The sequence below is a fragment of the Sus scrofa genome, chromosome 18 (assembly GCF_054392235.1).
Source record: "Sus scrofa isolate SSC_HxYL_T2T_F1_AM1 chromosome 18, Sscrofa_HxYL_maternal_Yorkshire_Landrace_v2.0, whole genome shotgun sequence".
Classification (NCBI taxonomy): Eukaryota; Metazoa; Chordata; class Mammalia; order Artiodactyla; family Suidae; genus Sus; species Sus scrofa.
The window spans coordinates 36,980,188-37,003,115 of record NC_139400.1 but is presented as its reverse complement, the minus strand read 5'-3'; the positions used below and the strand labels follow the sequence as shown (position 1 = coordinate 37,003,115).

Below are 22,928 nucleotides of genomic sequence, written 5' to 3'. Positions count from 1 at the left end.
AGAAACACTGGAGACAATCATTCCATACAACTCTGCCAAGGGAATTTTGTGCTTAGAGAAAGGAAATATGAACAGTAGCTCCAAGTTTTGTCTTATGTTTGTTGGTTTTTTAGCACTGGAGAATTACAGCATATATTGAGGAAAGAAAAAAAGATCATGTCAGAGTCGGAGAGGGGAGAATTAATGGAGCCAATGGACCTGAGAGGTCAAGCAGTGATCATCTGTTTTCCAAGTGGAGAGACTGGCCTACGTAGGAGCAGGGATATTTCATTCACAGAAACAGGCAAAGAGGAAAAATGATGGGCAAGGTGCAGGCAAGTGGGTCAGTGCGGTCCTGCAAGCTTGTGCAAGTTCCCTTCTGGCTGCTTTTCTCTTCAGCAAAATATGAAGCAAGGTCATCAAAGTAAAAGACAGATAGAGAAGGTATGAAATAATGATTTGCAAGGGTGGGAGTATAAGTGGATCTGTGAACTATCCTTGTAGCTAAGTATCATTTAAGCTCAGTAGAAATTTTTTTTTTAATGTTTGTACATCAGGCATTTCCAATGCTAAACTAGCACTTAATAATCATTATTATACATGCAATGTTGAAAGACCATCTAGTACAATGCCATTATTCGGAAGTGCTTTACTGTTAAAAAACGGGGGGGCGGGGGGCTTTAATTAGCATTTAGTACCTATACTGTATTTTCACTTCTCTCAATCTAAACAAACCAGAGGTAGCCTGAAATTGTTTATGGCTGGAAGGGTCCTGAGAGATTGGCATAAATGTTCCCAAGAAAGAGATGATGTTGGCCTGGACTACACTGGCAGCAGTGGTCAAATTCTGTACACATTTGGAAGTAGTGCATGTAGGTTTTGCTACCTGATTATATGTGGCCTTTGAAAAAGAAGAAAGTCAAAAATGACACTAAAACTGTTGACCTGAGCAACATGAAGAATAGAGTTACCTGTTTTCAAGTAAGACAGTGACAGAATGGAATATCAGGAGATCAGTGGAGACTTGTTAAGTATGAGATGCCTATAGAGTCTATAGACAACTGGATATAAACCTCTGAGTTCAGGATAGAGGACTAGACTGGAACTCCCAAACTTGGAGTTGATAGCATATAGATGATATTTAAAGCCATGGGACCAAATGAGATCATATCCAGAAGGGAATACAGATAGGTGAGGAAATTCTGGATGTATTTTGTCATTAGAATGGACAAGATTTGCTGGCAGTTTAACTGCAGGTATAAAAGGTAAGATTCCAGGATGACTTCAGTGATTTAGAGGAAAAAAATGAAGTTATTAATGGCGTGATCCTGGATCTCTCCATTATTGGAGACAAAGAGGAATCAGCAAACCAGACTGAGAAGGAATGTTTAGAAATGAAGGAGTCAAACCAGGGATGTGTGACATCTTAAAAACCAAATGAAGAAAGTGTTTCAAGGGGCAAGCAATAGATTAACATGGATCAACATGAAAACTGAAAAATGACAATTGGATTTCACATGATGGAGATCATGGTCAATCATGCTTAAAGCAGAGGGGACTGAGAGAAAATGGAAAACGGTAATGATGGGAATTAAAGGAAGAAAAACTGCAGACAGAGATTACAAGATTATAGACAATTCTAAGGCTTTTTGCTATAAAAGAGAGAAATGAGGCAAGATTGCAAGGGGAGGTGTGGTTACTTTTCATTTGTTTTTAGGATGGAAAAATACTAGCATGTATTTATATTAATAATGTCATCAAAGAAGGGAACTAAAGACATGAGAAAGCAGGGGAGAGAGAGTTGCTAAAGCAATACAGAGGGTGGGGTAGTAGATAAGAGAAGTACTGGTCTTTGCTAGAAACATTGACCTATTATGAATACAAACACGAGAAAAGGTAAAATATTTTTTGGCAAGGTTTTGGTAGGTGAATTGATGTCCTGGTAGCCTATAGAATTTGTCTTCTAATTAATTCTCTTTTCTCCATGGATCAGGAAACTAGGTCATCAGCCAAGAGGAAGTTTGGAAAGAGAGAAGACATGAAATGTTCAAGGAAAGTGTGAGTGTGAATGGATCAGAGATATATCTATCAAAGAATTGTTAGGAAGTATATCAATCCACTTCAGATGGGTTTTCATGAACTGGAAATGAGAAAAGACTGCATGGATTTGTATTTTCCTTTAGTCATATCCATTGACTGGGGGAAGGTAAGTTTAGATGGATGTTTCATATTTAACTAGCTCTGTGGTTTAGGAAGACAAGTAAGAAAAGGAATGGGGGCAAACATATTGAAGGTATATGCATGGGAATAATAATGATTAACTAGGGAAATTAACCTAGTTAAGTAGGGAAGTGAGGACACAAAGTAGGGTGGTCAAGGTCAGTGAAAGGTGGCAGAATTAATGGACTGTAGGTACATGGAATTGCAAGGATTTTTTTGATGAGAAGAAAGTGAGCTGAAATAAGAGAGGTGATGTTCAAAAGTATGTTTGAAATTGTGATTATGAAGGGATCTCAGTTATTATTAAATGTAAGGTGTACAATGTGGCCGTGGGTGAGAGGCTGGGGGTAGGCTGGAGGAAAGATCAGGGGAGGGGGTTCATCTCTGCCAGGAGGAAGGTAATATCTTGGTTTGCAAGAGTTCAACCCATTAGGTCTATCACTGATGGAAAGGGAGTTAATTGTAAGAAAGTTGCTAAATTTCTACCCAAAATTTCTGCTTAGCAGTTAATCTAAGATCCTGAGCGAAGAATCTGGGTCTGGGCAAACCTCGGGCTGGCTTCCAACCACCAGGTGAGAGAAGCTCTCGGCGTTGCTAGGCAACTGAAAACAGCGGCCCTCCGCGTTCTGGTCTCTGGCCCACTTCTGCACTAGGCAAAGTTCTGGCCGGCTTTGACTCCTGCACTAGGCAAGGGCCTGGCTAACGGGGCCTGTGAGCTAGGGGGCCAAGGCTGAAAAGCAGGTGGGGCAGTTAGGAGCCCTAGGAACATCCTGGTCCCACTGAAGGACTGCTTCCTGTGCCGCCATGAAGAAGCTCTTCAACATATGGAGAAGGAAGGATGAGCCTCACAGTTCCTGCTTCCACCTACCCACAGGCCAGGCCATCATTGGTCCCTCCGCATATCCAGGCTACAACCTTCGAGATAAGGGTTTAAAGAAACTTCACCAAGCTGCCGCAGTTGGGGATTTAGAGAAGGTGATGAAGTATCTTCGGCTCAAGAAACAAGATGTGAACATGCAGGACAGAGAACACAGGTGACCAGAATGTCCAAGGGCAGCGTGGAGGGGAAGCTGGGGCCACTAGCTCTCTAAACAGGACTTGTCTGGGCTGCCCCACCAGTTGTCATTCCACATTTCCCATAGCGCAGGGGTCTGGTAACTACTGGCAGAGGTTCACACCTCCAACTTTTAGCTTCTTAGTTTTAGACATGCTCACCTGGATATTTGAATTCATTTGTGTCCATGTTAATTCCTTCCACTCCTCCCATTGCCTTAACTTCCACCACACACTCCACCCTTTCACTGCCCAGTTTTTTGTTTTTTTCCTTTGGTATATTTTGTCCCCAGATACTAAGATTCCCCATATTCCTAATGTACTAAGAGGAAAAGAATAAAGGTGACTTCCCACAACAGTGGTTATTAAGATTTTTAAGACTTTGGAATAGCAAAACAATTAACTTTTTAATGTGGATCTTCTATGAAAAAAAATTTTTTTTTAGTTGCAGAAGATCTTCAAATAGCTCATCAACAATCACTTACTGAAAAAACAAAATTTTATCTATTAAGAAAGGAAGGAGTTATGCATTGGCATCAATAAGAAAAAATATATAGTATACGTGCCTACCTTAGAACCTTGTGGGGAGTTTTTAGGTCATAGAGTATGAAAAACATCATCTTTCATCATAATAGGCCAACTGGAAACTATGGTTAGAGGATTTGTATCATCTTGCTGATAGTTTTACCTCCTCCTAACAAAAGCAGAGTTATCTAGTTTATCTGACTTTTATCTTACACCACTCTTTTGAATTCCTTTATAAGGTCATGAATAACCTCAAAACAAGGTTGGTCAAGTTACAGTCTTACCTGGCTGGCATGTCAGCCAAGTCTCTTACTTACACTATCAGTAGTATTTGAAATACTGTTTTTCAGGACACTTGGTTTACCTGGCATTTCTGCTACTTCTGTGGACACTTCTTTTCAAGCTCTTTTACTGATTTTTCCTTATCTTCCTGACTGAGGGCTGAGATATTTGAGGGCTCAAACCTTGAAATTATTCCCTCTCTCTCTCTTTCTCTCTCTGTCACTAGCCCAGTGAAGAGAAATTGGCTTTAAATGTATGTATTCCAGTGCTTTAAAACTTTTTATCTTCAGCTAGACCTCCCCCTGAACTCTAGACTCATATACAAATGCCTATATTATCACTTAGATATCTAATAGGCTGTAAATGTTTAATAACAGGCTCTTGAGTTGGGGTGGGGTGTGGAAAGAAGAGAAGCCCTAATTTCAAGCTACTAATGTGATATCAACTGGCTCAAATAATTCCTGAAAACTTCACTGTTGGCTTTTGAGATCCACTGGCTCCATCCCATCACTGCTTGGGCATCTGAGACATCCCCATACTGTGCTCCTGCATATTCCTCCTCAGATCTGCTCTTCTCTTTCTATAAATACCAGATCCTTTATTTCAGTTGTTAGGCCAGAACCCCTAGATTCATCCTTGACTTCTCCAATCTTTCACATTTTCCATCTGATTAAATAGCAAGTGTTTCTGGTCCCACACATCTGAAATCCCATTTCTCGCCACCTTCATCGTTATCACCCTAGTCAAAACCACAATCATATCTTAACCAGAGTGACTGCAGTGTCCTCCCAGGTAGACATCTGTCTTTCATCCTTTTCAGTTTATTCTCCATACATTTGCCAGAATGATCCTCTAAAATGTATGACAAATGACATCATTCCTTGCCTCAACAATTTCCACTGGCGTTCTCTCTCATTTGAGGTAAAAGCCAAAGTCCTTCCCTAATGACCTTCGTCCCCACCCTGTTATCTCTCTGACATTACCTCCCACAATTCTCCCTTTCACTCATCTCCAGCCACTCTGTCCTTTGTAGTGTTCCATGGAAATACCAGACATGCACTTGGGGCCTTCGGACTTGCTGGTTCCTTTGCCTGGAGTTCTTCCTGTCCTCCATCCCCCCAGATAGCCACATAGCTTGCTCTCTCACTTCCTTCAAGTGTTTGTCACATTATCAGTGAGGGCTTCCCTGGCTATTCTACTTACAATTGTACCCCATCTATATGCTGACATTTTCTGTTCCTCTTCCCTGCTTGATTTTTCTCTTTAGCAGTTAATACTATCTAATGTACTTTTTAATTTTTTTGTTGACCTCTTCTGCTAGTCATGTATATTCCATAAGCATAGATATTTTTGTTTGTTTTGTTTACTGCTGTATCTTCATTACCGAGAAACTTGCCTAGCCATAGTAAGTGTTCAATAAATATTTTTTGATGAATGAGTACATACAGACATATGACAATTTATTTATTTATTTTTTTATATTTTTTTTTATTTTCCCACTGTACAGCAAGGGGGTCAGGTTATCCTTACATGTATACATTACAATTACATTTTTTTCCCCACCCTTTGTTCTGTTGCAACATGAGTATCTAGACAAAGTTCTCAATGCTACTCAGCAGGATCTCCTTGTAAATCTATTCTAAGTTGTGTCTGATAAGCCCAAGCTCCCGATCCCTCCCACTCCCTCCCCCTCCCATCAGGCAGCCACAAGTCTCTTCTCCAAGTCCATGATTTTCTTTTCTGAGGAGATGTTCATTTGTGCTGGATATTAGATTCCAGTTATAAGTGATATCATATGGTATTTGTCTTTGTCTTTCTGGCTCATTTCACTCAGTATGAGAGTCTCTAGTTCCATCCATGTTGCTGCAAATGGTGCAAATGCTGCAAATGTCATTCTTTTTTATGGCTGAGTAGTATTCCATTGTGTATATATACCACCGCTTCCGAATCCAATCATCTGTCGATGGACATTTGGGTTGTTTCCATGTCCTGGCTATTGTGAATAGTGCTGCAATGAACATGCAGGTGCACGTGTCTCTCTTAAGTAGAGTTTTGTCCGGATAGATGCCCAAGAGTGGGATTGCGGGGTCATATGGAAATTCTATGTATAGATTTCTAAGGTATCTCCAAACTGTTCTCCATAGTGGCTGTACCAGTTTACATTCCCACCAGCAGTGCAGGAGGGTTCCCTTTTCTCCACAGCCCCTCCAGCACTTGTTATTTGTGGATTTATTAATGATGGTCATTCTGACTGGTGTGAGGTGGTATCTCATGGTAGTTTTGATTTGCATTTCTCTTATAATCAGCGATGTTGAGCATTTTTTCATGTGTTTGTTGGCCATCTGTAGACATATGACAATTTAAAGATACTATTCATTGATAAAAGGATGTCTTTTACTAATTAATGAACTATTGATACAATCAGAACATGAATGACTCTTGAAAGTGTCATGCTAAGTTAAAGAAACCAGATATGAAAGACTATATATCAAATGGATCCTTTTATATGAAATTCTAGAAAGGCAAAAGCATAGCCACAGAAAGCCAACTGGTAAACAAGGGTTTTTAGATGGGGGTTGGAAGAAGGGGGTTGATTATAAAGGGGCATGAGGGAAATTTTAGAGTGATGGAAATGTTCTCTGTCCTGTTTATCTTGGTGGTTATATGACTATGTATTGACCAAAACTCATAAAATTGTACATCTAAATTTCTATATATTAAATATACCTCAATGAAACTACATTAAAAATATCAAACTGTACATTCTATTTGAATATTTGTGTATGTGTGTATGTGTGTGTGTAGAAAGATTGAGAATGGGATAAAATCTGAAAGGATACATAGTAAACCTAAAATCACTATTTTTGAGAGGAGATGCGATTTGGGAAGGGGAGAGTAGGTAGAGTTTGAATGGTTGTGGGAGAACTCTTCTTTGTATTGCTTGAAATTTTTTAAAAGGTGAACTATAGGGTTTTATAGAATGTTGCATGTATTTTAGAAGCATCGTGCTAAAGGTTTCTGATGTAAGTGAACGTACATATTTAACAATGGCCTTATGGAAATAGTATTCTAAATATATATTCAGGTAAAAATAATGACGCTAAAAGTGGAAATTTCTGGTTAGGAGAGAATGAGAGAAACGCCATGACAGTTAATGAGCAGGTTGTTCTGAAGGCCATAGTGGTCTACTGGGAAGACCATTGTTTTGGGAAAAAAATCTGCATTTGAGGAACAGCTCTGCATTTGTATGACCTTGATCCTAAATCTCCTCTCTCAAATCAGAATTATGACTAGATTAGTGTTTTTTAAACCAGGATATACAAAGAACTGTGGCAGACACTTCTTATTAAACTGGAGTAGCTCCCTGTTAATGTGCTTTGCTTATTTGGCTTTTACTGACATTTTTATTTCAAGAGTACTGTGCCTAGAAGGTTAAAAATATTTCTTTCCCAGAAACAAAATTAAATTGCTTTTATGGTTTTTAATAGAAAGTCCCTCAGATAGCATGACAGGTGAAGGCTCAGTTCCAAATGAAGAGTCACACCACTCAAACCCAGATTAGATCTAAACTGCCCGCCCTTGTGTTGAAAATAATGTAATGATCTAGTATGAGGTACCTTCCTTGGTTACTTCTCCATTCACCCTGAATTCTAAGTTATCAAGATTCCAAGTCAGTTGATTCTCACGATGAGACCTAATTGAAGACTGCAGCTGTGTTCTGGTCCTACACCCAGTGTGGTGGATGACACTTCTCATTTCAGTTTCCAGAGTAATGACTCTTCATATCTATTTGAGTCACACCTTTGGCTAAAGTTCAATTAGCGATTTCTGGGATCTGACAATTACTTCCCCTGTCCAACTACCTCTGATGACAATTTTTTCACTGACATATGAGAGAGTGAGAGACTGGGAAAAAAACAGAACTTGAATGAAACAGTAGGACACCAGCACGCCTAAAACCCTAGAAAGCACCAACAGGCTTCACGGGGATTTAATAAGAGAAATACTGTGAGTTATAAAGTAACAATATAAAGTCTTCAATTGGGAAGATGATACCTTTATAAAAGTTAATGGATTTTTGAGAAATGGAATAGTATTCTTGGTTTTAAAACATTTCTCTAAGATTTTTATAAATATACATTTTGCATTCAACTATCTCAAAAGAATAAAATGTTTTTTGTTTTTTACATGAAAAAACATATCGGTGTGGAAGCGTTTACATTTTATGTATACATATTTGGTTAATGGCTATAACAATAACATTATTTGCTGCATATTCTAATTGTGAGCTCTGGAATTAAGAACAGGAAAGGATTAGCAATGAGATCCTGCTGTGTAGCACTGGGAACTATGTCTAGTCACTTATGATGGAGCATGATAATGTGAGAAAAAAGAATGTATACATGTATGAGTAACTGGGTCACCATGTTGTACAGCAGAAAAAAGATGTATTGGAGAAATAACAATTGATTACAATTAAAAAAAAGAACAATTAAACCTAAAGCTTAAAATGAAATGGAGGCAAATATTATATCTATATATTCTTAAGGCATTTTGTCTTTTTAAACCAGGGTTTTTCATTTAAAAGGATGCCAAATATTCTGAGTAAAAGTCTTTATAAGACCTTCTTGAAGGTTGAGTGTTATTGTAAACTTTGCTATGTTTCCTTGTGTTTGCTCAAAATAGTTTAGTCTTGTTTTCAGATTTTGTGAAAATGACTGTAGGACTACATTGCTCAATACTTCCTCAGAAAGCTGAAGTTTTCATAACTATTTTATTTTATTGAATTTATGGATGATCTCCTGAGTTCCTTGTGGCATACAGATGGGCTCTGAGATTTTTTTATAAGTTTAATCATCAAGTAGGGTTCAGATTTCAATTGGAAGAGTGAAATACTCAGCAGGTGTGTAGCCGCCACTTTGGAGAGACCTACTGGGAATTCCCCAAATGCAATTTACTTTCAGAGAAAGAGAAATTGGTTTTGTTTTTACTTTTTGGTGTTTGTTTTAATTAATGAAAAAAAAAAAAAGAACTGGAGTTGGAGAGAGGTAGATCTAAAGACTGAGTACAGGCCAACTAAATTCCTTGAAACTGAATTTTTTAGTTATACATATATATACATAGTGAGTGAAAGAGATGGATCAGTGTTTGTCAGGATTTACTATGTTACCACAAGGAATTATTTTAGGTCAGTTTAAAGCCATTTGGCCTTACATGTTTGGGTTGGAGACTAGAGAAACTTCCTATTACATAAGAAAGTTTACATTTAAGCCAAATTATGGATGTTAATAAAAAGGTAATCAGTGATTTTCTTATTTTAGGGATTTCTGAGAAACCAAATTAGTTATCAGAAATTTGTTTGGTAAGGATGGAATCACGGCAATTCTTATTTTGAGGGACATTTTGAGGGATATTTCATCTAGACCATGAGGACTGAGTAATCATTTTTGTTCTAGTACAGATATATGACCTGGCGGGTTCTTGGGCATAGCAGGTAACTTCTCAAAGTAAGACATCTCTAACTTTGTGTTTCATTATATTGTTACAGAACACCTTTGCACCTGGCTTGTGCTAATGGATATTCAAATATTGCATCTCTCTTACTTGAGAAAAAATGCAAAGAAAACATTCTGGATGGAGAAAGTAGATCTCCATTGACTAAGGTGTGCTAATTTTTCCTTTTCAATTGTATTGTGTTTGAGTGCTTCTCCTAGTTAATAGTTAACATTTTTTATAGCTAATATTTAAAATATAGTATTGAACATTCATTTATTACATCAGATCCTAAGTAATAAATTGATTACCCATCTATTCTTTTTGTATTGACAGGCAATACAGTGTGACAAGGAGAGTTGTGCTGCTATTCTTCTAGAACATGGTGCAGACCCAAACCTGGTGGATTTAAATGGAAATACTGCTCTTCATTATGCTGCCTCTCATCAAAGAGTCTCATTAGCTAAAAAACTGCTTGAACACAAAGCTAATCTTGAAGCTCAAAATAAGGTGGTATTCAGAGTTCCTGTCGTGGCACAGTGGTTAACAAATCCGACTAGGAACCATGAGGCTGCTGGTTCTATCCCTGCCCTTGCTCAATGGGTTAAGGATCCCGCGTTGCCATGAGCTGTGGTGTAGGTTGCAAACGCAGCTCGGATCCTGCATTGCTGTGGCTCTGGTGTAGGCCAGTGGCTATAGCTCCGAATAGACCCCTAGTCTGGGAACCTCCATATGCTGTGGGAGCGGTCCTAGAAAAGGCAAAAAGACCAAACAAACAGACAAACAAAAACAAAAAAAATAAGGTGGTATTCTATTAAAAACAATACATTATGTTTTATAAAACAGTGAAAGAAGGTATGCATTGCAGATAAATTATATCTGTTGAGATATATGCTATATAAAGCATGAATTTTACAACCTGAAATTAGGGAGAAGGAAAAGGAGAATGAGACTATCAAATACTGATAAGGTTTTTCTTTTAAAAAAATCCTTCTCCATTTCATTTCAAATTACAAACCTGATCTCCAATGCAATATCATATTTCACAATTATAACTGTTCAAAGGCCTACATCAAATGAGAATATTTGATTTCCCTATAAACGAACACTGATTAAAAAGTCATAAAGACTATGTCTTTTTCTATTTTATTTATATACTCATGAATAATTACAAGAATAGAGTTGAATTAGAAAATCATTTGTCATACTAAAAGTAATCCGTGTCTCTTATTAAGACATGATAGATAACTGATGAGTATATTTTTAAGCTTTCTAACACTTTGGTTCACTGATAATTTATCTACATGACAGGCCAAAATAAGTGTCAGCCTTGGAAATTTAAATGAAACCCTAGGAAACCCAATTGTAACAATATTATGACATGTGAATTGATGGTTTGCAATATTTATGTTAAGTGCTAAGTGCTCATTACTTCAATGCTCCAGGCTGCGCTTGCCCACAATATGAATTAAGCCTAAGCAGAAACTTTAATTTTATTTTTTGACTAGCCAACTCCAATTTATTTTCTTGATCTTTGAAGTCATGTTTTGTTATGTAACAAAACATTTCAAAAATTAAGGTGCATATTCAGAGGTTTCTTATCGATATACTTATTTTTTAAATTGAACTTAAAGCTAAAAGGCATGTAATGTTGGTACAGTATTTTAAATAATTGTTTTTAAAAAACTTTTCCAGGATGGGTATACTCCATTTTTACTTGCCGTTACTGAAAATAATGTGGAAATGGTAAAATTTCTTCTGAAGAGTGGGGCAGATGTGAATGCTTCAGATAAAAATCAGAGGTATGATTAATGCTAAATAAGTGCACATAGCTACAGTTATCTAATAGGAATACATATATACACACATGCACACACATATGTTAAATGCTAGGAGCTCATTAAATACTCCAAGCTGCTCTTGCTTAAATTTTGAACTAAGCCATCTAATAAACATAAACATAAATGATATAGATATACACACACATACATATATAATATAAATATTTGATATTGAAAAGATTTGGCCATATAATTTTGGACAAATTATCAGATTCCCTAGATCTATTTTTCTATCTGTAATATCAGACAGTTGGGCCAGAATGGTTCATTGTTTTTTTTTTTTTTTTTTTTTTTTTTTTTTTGTCTTTTTGCCATTTCTTGGGCTGCTTCCACGGCATATGGAGGTTCCCAGGCTAGGGGTCCAATCGGAGCTGTAGCCACCGGCCTACGCCAGAGCCACAGCAACGCGGGATCCGAGCCGCGTCTGCAACCTACACCACAGCTCACGGCAACGCCGGATCGTTAACCCACTGAGCAAGGGCAGGGACCGAACCCGCAACCTCATGGTTCCTAGTCGGATTCGTTAACCACTGCGCCACAACGGGAACTCCGGTTCATTGTTATTACTACTATTTTTATAACATTAAAATCTTACACAGAAACTCAGTCTCTAAATCCCAGATGCTGTGGTTAAATGGGGATAGGTAACCTAGCGTCTCAGACACACCCCTATATAGAATTTTTGAGACATATCCTGGACAATACCAGGGTTCCCAGGAATAAAGATTGAAAACCACTGAGCTAGCTGCTTCCTAGGGACTCCTTCCTTTACACTCCATGATATGATCTAGATTGGCACACCTTTTTGAGTAGATCTGCCCCATGTTTTACATTCTTTCTCTCTTGTCCCGAACCTGCATTTGAGCAGTAAATTTAAAAGACTAAGTTTTTTTAAAAGTACAAGACATGGTTACGATTCACAAATGGACATTTATTTACACCTCTCACTCCAGAACAGCCCTTATGATTGCTCTCAGTAATGAACCAACAAGTTTAATCAGCCTACTTCTTCAGCAAGAAGTGGACCTATCTTGCCAAGATATTTATGGATTTACAGCTGAGGAATATGCTTCTTTCAATGGTTTTACTATGTAAGTGATATAGCATATCTTTTTTACATTGTGTGTAATTTCAGAATAAGGAAAGAAACATGAGCCCTAAAGTACAAAGCATACAATAGGCATAAGCGCATGATGAACTGTGGACCCATGGATCCGGGAATGCTTGATTTCCCCTATTTGTAGGGCTTAATCAATATAAGAACTATAGGTAGGCAGAGTCTACAGATTAATACCCAGTGGCATGCCCAGTGGTATTCATACTTCTGAATTTGAAGTATGCCAGGACAGGGATTTCAGCAAATAATGATATAGCCATTAATAAAACATTTGGCAATAGAGGAGATTGGCAATGATGACAGTAGAAAAACACCGAGCTCACCCCCTCTCACAGGCACACCAAAATTACAACTATTTGTAAAACGACCACTGGTAAAAAAGATGGGAGCCTACCAAAAAAGACCTTCTACAATGAAAGATATAATGAAGGAAGCATAAGATGGGCAGGAGGGGCAAAGTTGCAATGCAGTCAAGTCCTATACTCCCAGATGGGTGATCAAAATGAGAGTATAATAACAATTGCAAGATTCTCCCAAAGGAGTGAGGGATTTGAGTCCCACATCTGGCTTCCCAGCCTGGCAATCCTGTGCTGGGAAGACAAGCTGAAAGAGCATTTGCTCTAAGGTCCAGCAGGGATTATTTTCAGGAGTCCCAGAGAGCTGAGGGAATAGAGACTTCACTTTTATTTTATTGATTTTAGGACTGCACCCACGGCACATGGAAATTCCCAAACCAGGGGTTGAATTGGAGCCATAGCTGCTGGCCTATGCCACAGCCACAGCCACATCAGATTTAAGCCTCGCCTGCAACCTACACCACAGCTCATGGCAACGCCAGATCCTTAACCCACTGAGCAAGGCCAGGGATCAAACCTATGTCCTCATGGATACTAGTCAGTTTTGTTACTGCTGAGCCATGACAGGAACTCACAGAGACTTCATTTTTAAAGGGTGCACAAAAAAACTCACACTCTCCAGACCTCAGTGAAGAAGAAGTAATTTGAAAGGAGCCTGGGTCATACCTACTTGATGTTCTTGGAGAATCTTCAGGAGAGACAAGAGGCAACTCTAGCCCCAGGGTCTCCCAGCCAGAGATTCTTGGACCCAGGGCCACCTACCAGTGGGTAGACACCAGCCACAAGACAACTGCAGGCCCACAGCTGGTGGACCTGGCCCCACCCACCAGCAAGCATGCTCTAGCCTTGGGATCAAACTCACCTACCAGCAGTCAGACAGCAGCCACAAGACTACCACAGCTCTGCAGCCAGAAATCTGGTCTCTCCACAAGCAATCCAGATCTTTCTCTGGGACCACCTGAGCCCTGGCCCCGCCTACCAGCAGGCTAACACAAGCTTGAAGATACTCTGACCCTGCAGCCAACTGTGTCAGGAAGTGGCCCTACCCACCAGTAATTTGACACCAGTTCTGGGACTCCTGGGCCTTGTAATCAGACCCCCAGGATTCAGTTCTGCCCACTAGTAGGTGGGCACTCTCCTCAGGACGTGGCTGCACCCACCAGTGGGCATGCAACAGACCTCCAATCTCCTGGACCTTAACTCTGCCCACTAACAATAGGGTCCCCCAGGGTTCTATAGTCAACCACATCAGAACCCAGCCCTGCCAACCAATGGCTGGCAGAACCCATATAGGCAGGCCCTGTTAACTAACCAGACCAGGCACCAACCAAGCCTACAAGATAATGGGTAGTAATCAGCCTGCCACAGTAGAAGGACCCATGCAGCTCATACCTAGGGAACCCCTAGATCACATAGCTCTAGGGTCAAGAGGGAATGCACTGCTAGGACACATAGTACATCTACAAAAGACCACTTATCCAAGGAAATGTAACCAACATATCAATACATAAAAATAAAAGCAGTGAGTTAGGCAAAATGAGATAAAAGAGGAATACGTTCCAAATGAAGGAACAGGATAAAACTCTAGAAGAAGAACTAAGTGACCTACCCAAGAGAGGGTTCAGCATAGTGATTGAAAAGACGATCAAAGAACTCAGGAGATGAACAGATGCACAGACTGAGAAGTTAGAAGTTTTTAATAAGGATTTTGAAAATATAAAGAAAAACCAAACAGAATGGAAGAATACAATGACTGAAGTGAAAAATTCAATAGACTAAATAATACAGAGGAATGGATCAGTGAGCTGGAAGACAGAGTAGTGACACTGAACGGAAAAAATAAAAAAGAATGAAAAGAAATGACAGTTTAACAATATCAAGCACACTAATATATGCATTAGAAGGAGAAGAGAGAAAGGGGCTGAGAACATATTTGGAGATATAATAATTGAAAACTTCCCTAAGCTAGGGAAGAAAAAAGACATTCAAGTTCAGGAAAGGCAGAGAGTCTCAGGATTAACCAAAAGGGGAACATTCCAAGACATACTGTAATCAAAGTGTCAAAAATTAAAGATAAAGAGACAACATTAAAACAGCAAAGGAAAATAAAGTTACATACAAAGGAACTCCCACGAGGCTATCAGCTGACTTTACAGCAGAGACTCTGCAGGCCAGAAGGGAGTGGCATGATATATTTAAAGTGATGAAAGGTAAAAACCTACCACCAAGTATACTCTACACAGCAAGGCTCTGATTCAGATTTGATGGAGAGGTAAAAAATTTTACAAACCAAAACTAAAAGAGTTCAGTACCATCAAAACAGTTTTACAAGAATTGTTAAAGGAACTTCTCTAAACAAAAAAGAAAAGATCACAACTAGAAACATGAAAATTATGAAAGGAAAAAGTTGCCATCAGTAAAGGTAAATGTCCAAAAAAATTAGGAAATCATCCATGCACAAAGCTAGTAGGAAGGTTAAAAGACAAAAGCAGTAACTCTCCTACATCCACGATAAGCTGTTAAAGGATATACAAAACAATTGGATATAAAATATGACTGAAAAACAGTAGTCATGAAGGAAGGAGAGTAAAAATGCAGGGTTGTTAAAACGCATTTGGGAGTTCCTGTCATGGTGCAGCAGAAATGAATCCGACTGGGGACCATGAGGTTGCAGGTTCAATCCCTGGCCTCGCTCAGTGGGTTAAGGATTTGGCATTGCCATGAGCTATGGTGTAGGTTGCAGATGTGGTTCGGCTCTGGTGTTGCTGTGGTTGTGGCCAGCAGGTACAGCTCCGATTAGATCCCTAGCCTGGGAACCTCCATATGCTGCCAGTGTGGCCCTATAAAGACAAAAAGAGAAAAAAATAAACAAATAAATAAATAAAATGCATTTGAAATGAAGATATGAGCAAATGTAAGTCAAAAGAAAGCTGGGTAGCAATGCTTTAAAAAAAAAGACCATTATAAGAAACAAAGGAGGACATTATATAATAATCAAGGGATCAATCCAAAAATAAGATATAATAATTATAAATATATGTGCACACAACATAGGAGCATCTAAATACATAAAGCAAATATTAATGATATAAGGGAGAACAGACAGTAAAACAATAATAGTAGAATACTTTAACACCCCACTTACTTTGATGGACAGATAATTCAGAAAGAAAATCAGTAAGGAAACACAGCTTTAAATGACACATTAGACCTGATCTACTTAATAGATATATATATATATGGAGAACATTCCATTCAAAAGCACTAGAATACACATTATTTTCAAGTGCGTATGAAACATTCTCCAGAATAGATCATATGCTAGGCCACAAAACAAGCCTCAGTAAAATTTAGGAAAATTGACATCATATCAAACATCTTTTCTTACCACAGTGCAATAAGTACTAGAAATCAACTACCAAAAAAAAAAAAAAATTGCAAAAAAACACAAACGTATGTAGGCTAAACAATATGCTACTAAACAACTAATGGATTACTGCAGAAATGAAAGAGGAAATAAAAACTACTTAGAAATGAAAATGAAAAAAACCGCAATGAGTTATCATCTCACACCAGTCAGAATGGCTATCATCAGAAAGACAGCAAATAACAAATGTTGACAAGGATATGGAGAAAAGGGAACCCTCATACAGTGTTGATGGGAATGTAAATTGGTACAGGCACCATGGAAAACAGTATGGTGGTTTATCAAAAATACTAAAACTATAACTTCTCTATGACCCAGCAATTCCACTCATGGATATATATTGGAGAAAAACAAAACACTTATTCAAAAAGATACATGCACCTCTATGTTCATATAAGCATTATTTACAATTTCTAAGATATGGAAGAAACTTAGGTGTCCATCAACAGAAGAATGGATAAAGAAGTAGTATACATACACAATCAAATACTACTGAGCCATAAAAATGAATGAAATTTTGCCATTCTCAACATCATGGATAGATTCAGAAGATATTATGTTTAGTGAAGTAAGTAAGAGAGAGACAAATACAGTATGATATCACTCATTTGTAGAATTTATAAATAAAATAAGCTAGTGAATATTACATAAAAGAAACATACTCATAGGCATAGAGAAAAAACTAGTGGTTAACAATGGGGAGAAGGAAGAGTATATACACAATACAGGGGTAGAGGATTAAGAGATATAAACTACTCTGTATAAAATAAACTATAATGGAAGCTCCCATTGTGGCTCAGTGGCAATGAGCCCTACTAGTATCCATGAGGATGTGGGTTTGATCCGTGTCCTTGCTCAGTGGGTTAAGGATCCAGCATTGCTGTGAGCTCTGGTATAGGTCAGAGACATGGCTCAGATCCCACATTGCTGTGGCTGTGATGTAGGCCAGCAGCTACAGCTCCAGTCTGACCCCTAGCCAGGAAACTTCTATATGCTGCAGGTGTGGCCCTAAATTAATTAATTAATTAACAAACTATAAGGATAGATTGTACAGCAGAGGGGATATAGCCAATATTTTACAACAACTGTAAATGGAGTATGATCATTAAAAATTGTGAATCAGTATGTTGTACACCTGAAACTTATATAGTATTGTGCATCAATTACACTTCAGTAAAGAAAATAAACACATGTGCAAAATTGTTGGGCAAAGATGATTAATTTGCATAAGTTCTCTTTCATTGTTTTTACACATTAGTAAAGATTTTATTAATTTTAATATTATTGTTAGCTAATTACAGTTGGTAAGATGCCTAACCTGCTGCACCTAAGCATAATCTCCCAGAATTCTTCAGTATATTCTCATACCCCAAAGATAAAACTTTTCATGATGAACATGATTTTCTGGTTTTAATAATTAATGAGAAATAAGATGCAATGAACAGAAAGTATTTTATAGCTAGTGAATTTAAACAACATATAAAATATTATATTTTCTTTATAATTTTAAGGGCAATTTTAAATTATGCATAGGTATATTTCTAGTTTGTTGTTTTCTTATTCTTCCCCTACCTATTTTATTCACCTTTTAATCATTAACTTCATATGAAAATCACAGAGAGAGAGAAAGTAAGATAATTTTCACATACACATTCAGATGTTTAGGTTAAAAGTTAATTTAATTGAACTTTCAAAACTAAGGAACTCATAATCTATTAAATATGTGAATCATAATTGAATACAATATCTCTTTCTTTGCAATATTGGACATTTGTACCTTGCTTTACCTTAGTTTAAGCAAACCATATGTTTAAAAGTTTAAATGAAATAGATAAATTACTGGTGAATACCTACAGCATAAAAAGGATTATTTGCTTTATAATAGCTCTCCCTATTTATTTATCACATAAAAAGTTTAGATATATGGAAGTTCCCATGGCACAGAGGGTTAAGGACCCAGTATTGCCACAGCTGTGGTGCAGGCTGCCACTGTAGCATGGCCTGGAAACTTCCACATGCTGCAAGTGCAGCTAAAACCCCCCCCAAAAAAAACAAAAAAAAGTTTGCATATATGAAACTAGGAAACATATATCTGTACACTAATATATCTATCCATTGTTCTTTAAATAGTACTTGTATATCTAAGTAACCTGTTTACATCTGTATATGTTGTTAAGCTATTATTGGGTAGGTAGATAAGCAGGAAATTTCAGTCATCTTTCATATTCCCCAAGGGGTTTTTAGTGCTTTTTTTTTTTTTTTTTTGTAGTTTACTCCATTACTAATTTAAGAATACATAAATGACCATGGAATTTTTATCTCAATATTACTTTAATATTTTCAATGTTGAAAATTCTAAGAGCAGTATATTACTTTTATTTTTCAAAGAGGTAAAATGCAAAAAGGTAAAAATAAAAGGCAATTGACTAGCAATTACCTTTAAAATGTGGGAACTAATTGCATTTAATAAAAATTGCAAATAAATCTAAGCTGTAATCTAATTTCCTGTTTTTTTTTTCTTCCCTCTTTTGTAATGACACTAAGCTTTCTGTAATTGTGACTTATGTTGCCTGTTGCTATTGCCTATCTACCATATTTAGTATTCAGCCTCTGCTGTTGGTACCATTTGTTAGCTCTCTTTCCTGGTACATAGGGAAACATAGTAAGAGTGGAAACATAGAATACGTTTCTCATAAACCTAGTTTTTGTTTGTTTGTTTTTTACTTTTTCTTTTTTTTGTCTTTTTACCATTTTTTTGGGCCGCTCCCGTGGCATATGGAGGTTCCCAGGCTAGGGGTCGAATCGGAGCTGTAGCCACCGGCCTACACCAGAGCCACAGCCACTCAGGATTCGAGCCGCGTCTGCAACCTACACCACAGCTCATGGCAACGCAGGATCCTTAACCCACTGAGCAAGGCCAGGGATTGAACCCTCAACCTCGTGGTTCCTAGTCAGATTTGTTAACCACTGAGCCACGACGGGAACTCCATAAACCTAGCTTTTTAAAAAATAAGTGAAACTCTCTCAAATGACGGGATTATATTCCAATATTTATTTTAGTTCGCTTTAACTCATACATTTCTTCGTTCCTTTCACTGAAATTCTGAAATCACATGCCTATTAATTAGTGGCTAGACTGGGGCTCTTTTCAGATATAGAGAAAAGGTTTCAGTCTCAGACTGGCCTAATTGTCCTTACTTTATCCATTTACTGTTAAGCCCAAGTATTAGGAACTGAATTGTGTTCTTCCCAATTCGTTAAAGTCCTACCTCCCTCTACCACAGAATTTGGATAATTGTATTTGGAGAAAAGGTCTTTAAAGAGTTAAAATGACTGTGCATTAGGATGGGCCCTAATCCACTTTGACTGGTGTCCTTATAAGAAGAGGAAATTAGGACATGAAGAAACACCTCCAGGGTGGTCTTGCCCAGAGGGTCAATTTATGTGAAGAAGCAGCAAGAGGACAGTCACCTGCTAGCCAAGTAGAGAAGCCAGATGGATTCCTTTTTTAGGAAACCTCATAGGAAACCAAGTGCTGGCACCTTGATCTTGGACTTCTACCTTCCAGAATTGCAAAAAATAAAAAATAAATTTCAGTTAAGCCGCCCAATTTGTGGTATTTTATTATGGAAGCCTTAGAAATTTATATATCAAGTATAACCTAAAGCCACTTTTTCTACCTTCTTAGTGGCTTTTTGGTGGTAGCAGGAAGAGAAGAAGTGCCAGAGAATGGGAGTACATGAAATAAAAATGGTGTCTGTTGATGGAGTTGGATTGAGAGGAGGCTTGAGGACAGCAGTGAGTGTATGAAATACTTGGGAAAGCATTAGCTAATGTCTATGGTTTTCACTTGATAATTATATATTATGAATTTAACTGACTATGAATGCTGGAATTCACATATATTTTCTCTATGGATAGATACCATCAATTAATTGCTAATTATGAAGAGGAAAAGCAAGTTAAACAGATATCCACCTCAGTGGACACAATTTTGGACACTATATTTAATACAGAAGAACTGGAGGAAGGTAAGAAGATAGAAAATGAACAGGTAGTTTCTCTTGTTTTTTTTTTAATTGATTTTTAGGAATGGATACAGCTTTTGCAAGTAATATCTAAACTGGAAATTTTCTCCTATTTTGACATGCTAAATATTTTTAAGCACTGTCCTTAACACTACTGGTGATTAAAATATTGACATTGTTGAGTGACAATGTAATATAAAGATATATTGAATCATTAAAACATTTTCATTCGGTTTCTTGACTAGTTACAAAAAAAATCTGTGTTTGTTTTTATGGCCACACCTGTGACATATGGAAGTTCCTGGGCCAGGGGTTGAATCAGAGCTGCAGCTGTGGTCTATGCCGCAGGCATGGCATCACCAGATCCAGGCTGCATCTGTGACCTATGCCGCAGCTTGCAGCAATGCCAGGGATCCTCACAGAGACAATGCTGGACTTTAAAAATCATGGCAATGGCAGATTTTTAACCCACTGAGCCACAATGGGAACTCCATAAAAACAATTTTTGCATATATAGAGAGATTTTCAAGGATATAAAACTATTATGTTTTTTATGTTATTCTAAAAGTAGTTCACATAAGTACATTTAATAGTCAATATAATAGGTACCTAATCCCATTGCATAAAACTTAAAATTAAGTAACAGTACTTGGGAAGGATTGAGAATATCATTAATCCATTAAAATAATTTTTGTGCTTATTTTAAAAAATACAGTTATTAGGTCTGCAAAATAGCTTTTTATTCATCATGTGACTATATCTTACACTGGCATTTAAAAAAATTTGGGTGAAATAAAAATTCATACATTTATTTTCTATATATACCAGCAACCAGAGTCCCATACTACCCTTCACCTATAGTGTAAAAAAGAAAATATAAGGCAGAGAGTGGGCCTGATAATAGGTGATCATGCAAACATCACAACTATTCAGACACTCTCCACCCACTCATGTGTATAGTTATGACACTTAGAACAATGCTTGGCCCTATTGACTCTAGGTGAGTAAATTTAAGAGAGAATTTCCCTACATTCCCCTTATGCAAACTTAATCTTACACAATCTTTCATGACATTTTGGTTTTTTTGGACTCTTGATCTATATCTTTGTATCTTCCTCTTCCTCTCCTAATGTCTGCACAGCTATAAGAATTTCTGTGATTTATACTTCATTTCTTTAGGGAAATAAAGCAGTATATCCTATAGAAACACTCCTTCTACGTATCTTTTGTGTATGTGTATCACCTGAGAGCAAACAGTTAAATCCACCCCGAATCACTTTACCCTGGCAATATGTACTTCTAGTTTGTAGTGAGATTTTAATCTTTGTATGTGTCAAAGCATAATGGAAAGGCTAGGTCAAGAAAATTATCAGAAGATACTACAAAAGATGGCAAGCTTAACATTTATTTCTGTCACATTCAAAGGGAGTGACTTAAGTATTTATTTAAAGCATGACTATCACATGCAGAGTATCAATGCTAAATAAGAACTGTATTGTAGATGAGGAATTGAATATAAGAAATATACTTAAGAGTAAAAATCTTTGAGCATTAATCAAGGCACTAAAAATATGCCTACTTGTTTTCTAGATTTATAATCTCTTTATGAATCCTTTGCTGCTGCCTCGGATTAGAAAAGTCTATTTTGAAAGAGCAATTAAGGGAACTATCACAGCTTTTTGCTGACTACTCATTGAAGAAAAATTTGTTAAATGGAGAAAAAATTTTTGCCTTAGAAGATGTGAAGAAATTTCAAAAGACAAATGTCTATTATAGTGACCCATCAGTTGGGGGAAGAAAAAGCAACAACAAAAAAATTGTGTTTGGTTTAAGGGCATAGAAAATATTAAATGAGATATTGGTAAAAGTAAAATTTGCAACATTCTGTCTTAAGCATGCATCAGAACATTAAAATAAAGATAATAAAACTTCAGCTACAAAGAGAAGAAAAATTATAAATACTACTACATAAATAGAAATTCTCTTTTATTTATAAGGACTCTCACTGATAAAGCCTTTTTGATTTTTTAGACATACTGTAGTAATACATATCCAAAATATTTGAGTATTATACAAAGGAAAAAATAATACATCACCCATAGTCTTATCCTCTAAATAAAACATTTGCTAAATTTTTGGCATTTTTTTTTTTTTTTTTAGTTTTTTTTCAATTTGGCGGACTCTTCCTTTACCCGTCTCCTGGAAGAGTTTATTTGCCTCATATGGGATCCTCCGTGCAGCCTTCTGTGTCTGCCCTGCTGTTCAGTCACTTACAGTGCTTTATTATGTCTCTTTCCTCCTTGCCTTTTGGATTGAGAGCCCCATGAGAGCTTGAGCTTTTTGTTCATAGTTAAATCCCCATCACTTGTAAAATGCCTGGACCATAGCAGGTATTCAATTTGCTGAATGCATAACTGATGCATGTCAGGCACTGTTCCAAGCGTTTTACATAACATATCTTAACCCATGCAGTCTTCACAGTCTTGTTAAGGTAAGTACTACCTGTATGCTCATTTTATGATGAGGCTATTAAGGTGCAGCAAGGTTTGATGACTTGCTCAAGGTTACTGAGCTAGGAAGCTGAGATGAACTCACGTGCTCTGGATT

General features: G+C 37.3%; 2 protein-coding genes across 2 annotated transcripts in view; one reads left to right on the top strand and one right to left on the bottom strand.

The window, feature by feature from the left end:
• Positions 1-22,928, bottom strand: part of LOC146394980 (uncharacterized) — a 480,198-nt gene that overhangs the window by 226,459 nt on the left and 230,811 nt on the right. The gene's annotated exons all lie outside the window — the stretch shown is intronic.
• Positions 1,973-22,194, top strand: ANKRD7 (ankyrin repeat domain 7). The gene is made up of 8 exons (XM_085006030.1): positions 1,973-2,185; positions 2,706-3,233; positions 9,608-9,722; positions 9,889-10,062; positions 11,248-11,354; positions 12,347-12,484; positions 20,215-20,324; positions 21,912-22,194. Exons 2-8 carry the CDS (start codon positions 3,004-3,006, stop codon positions 21,917-21,919), a joined length of 882 nt encoding a protein of 293 aa, XP_084862156.1. The 5' UTR covers positions 1,973-2,185; positions 2,706-3,003; the 3' UTR covers positions 21,920-22,194.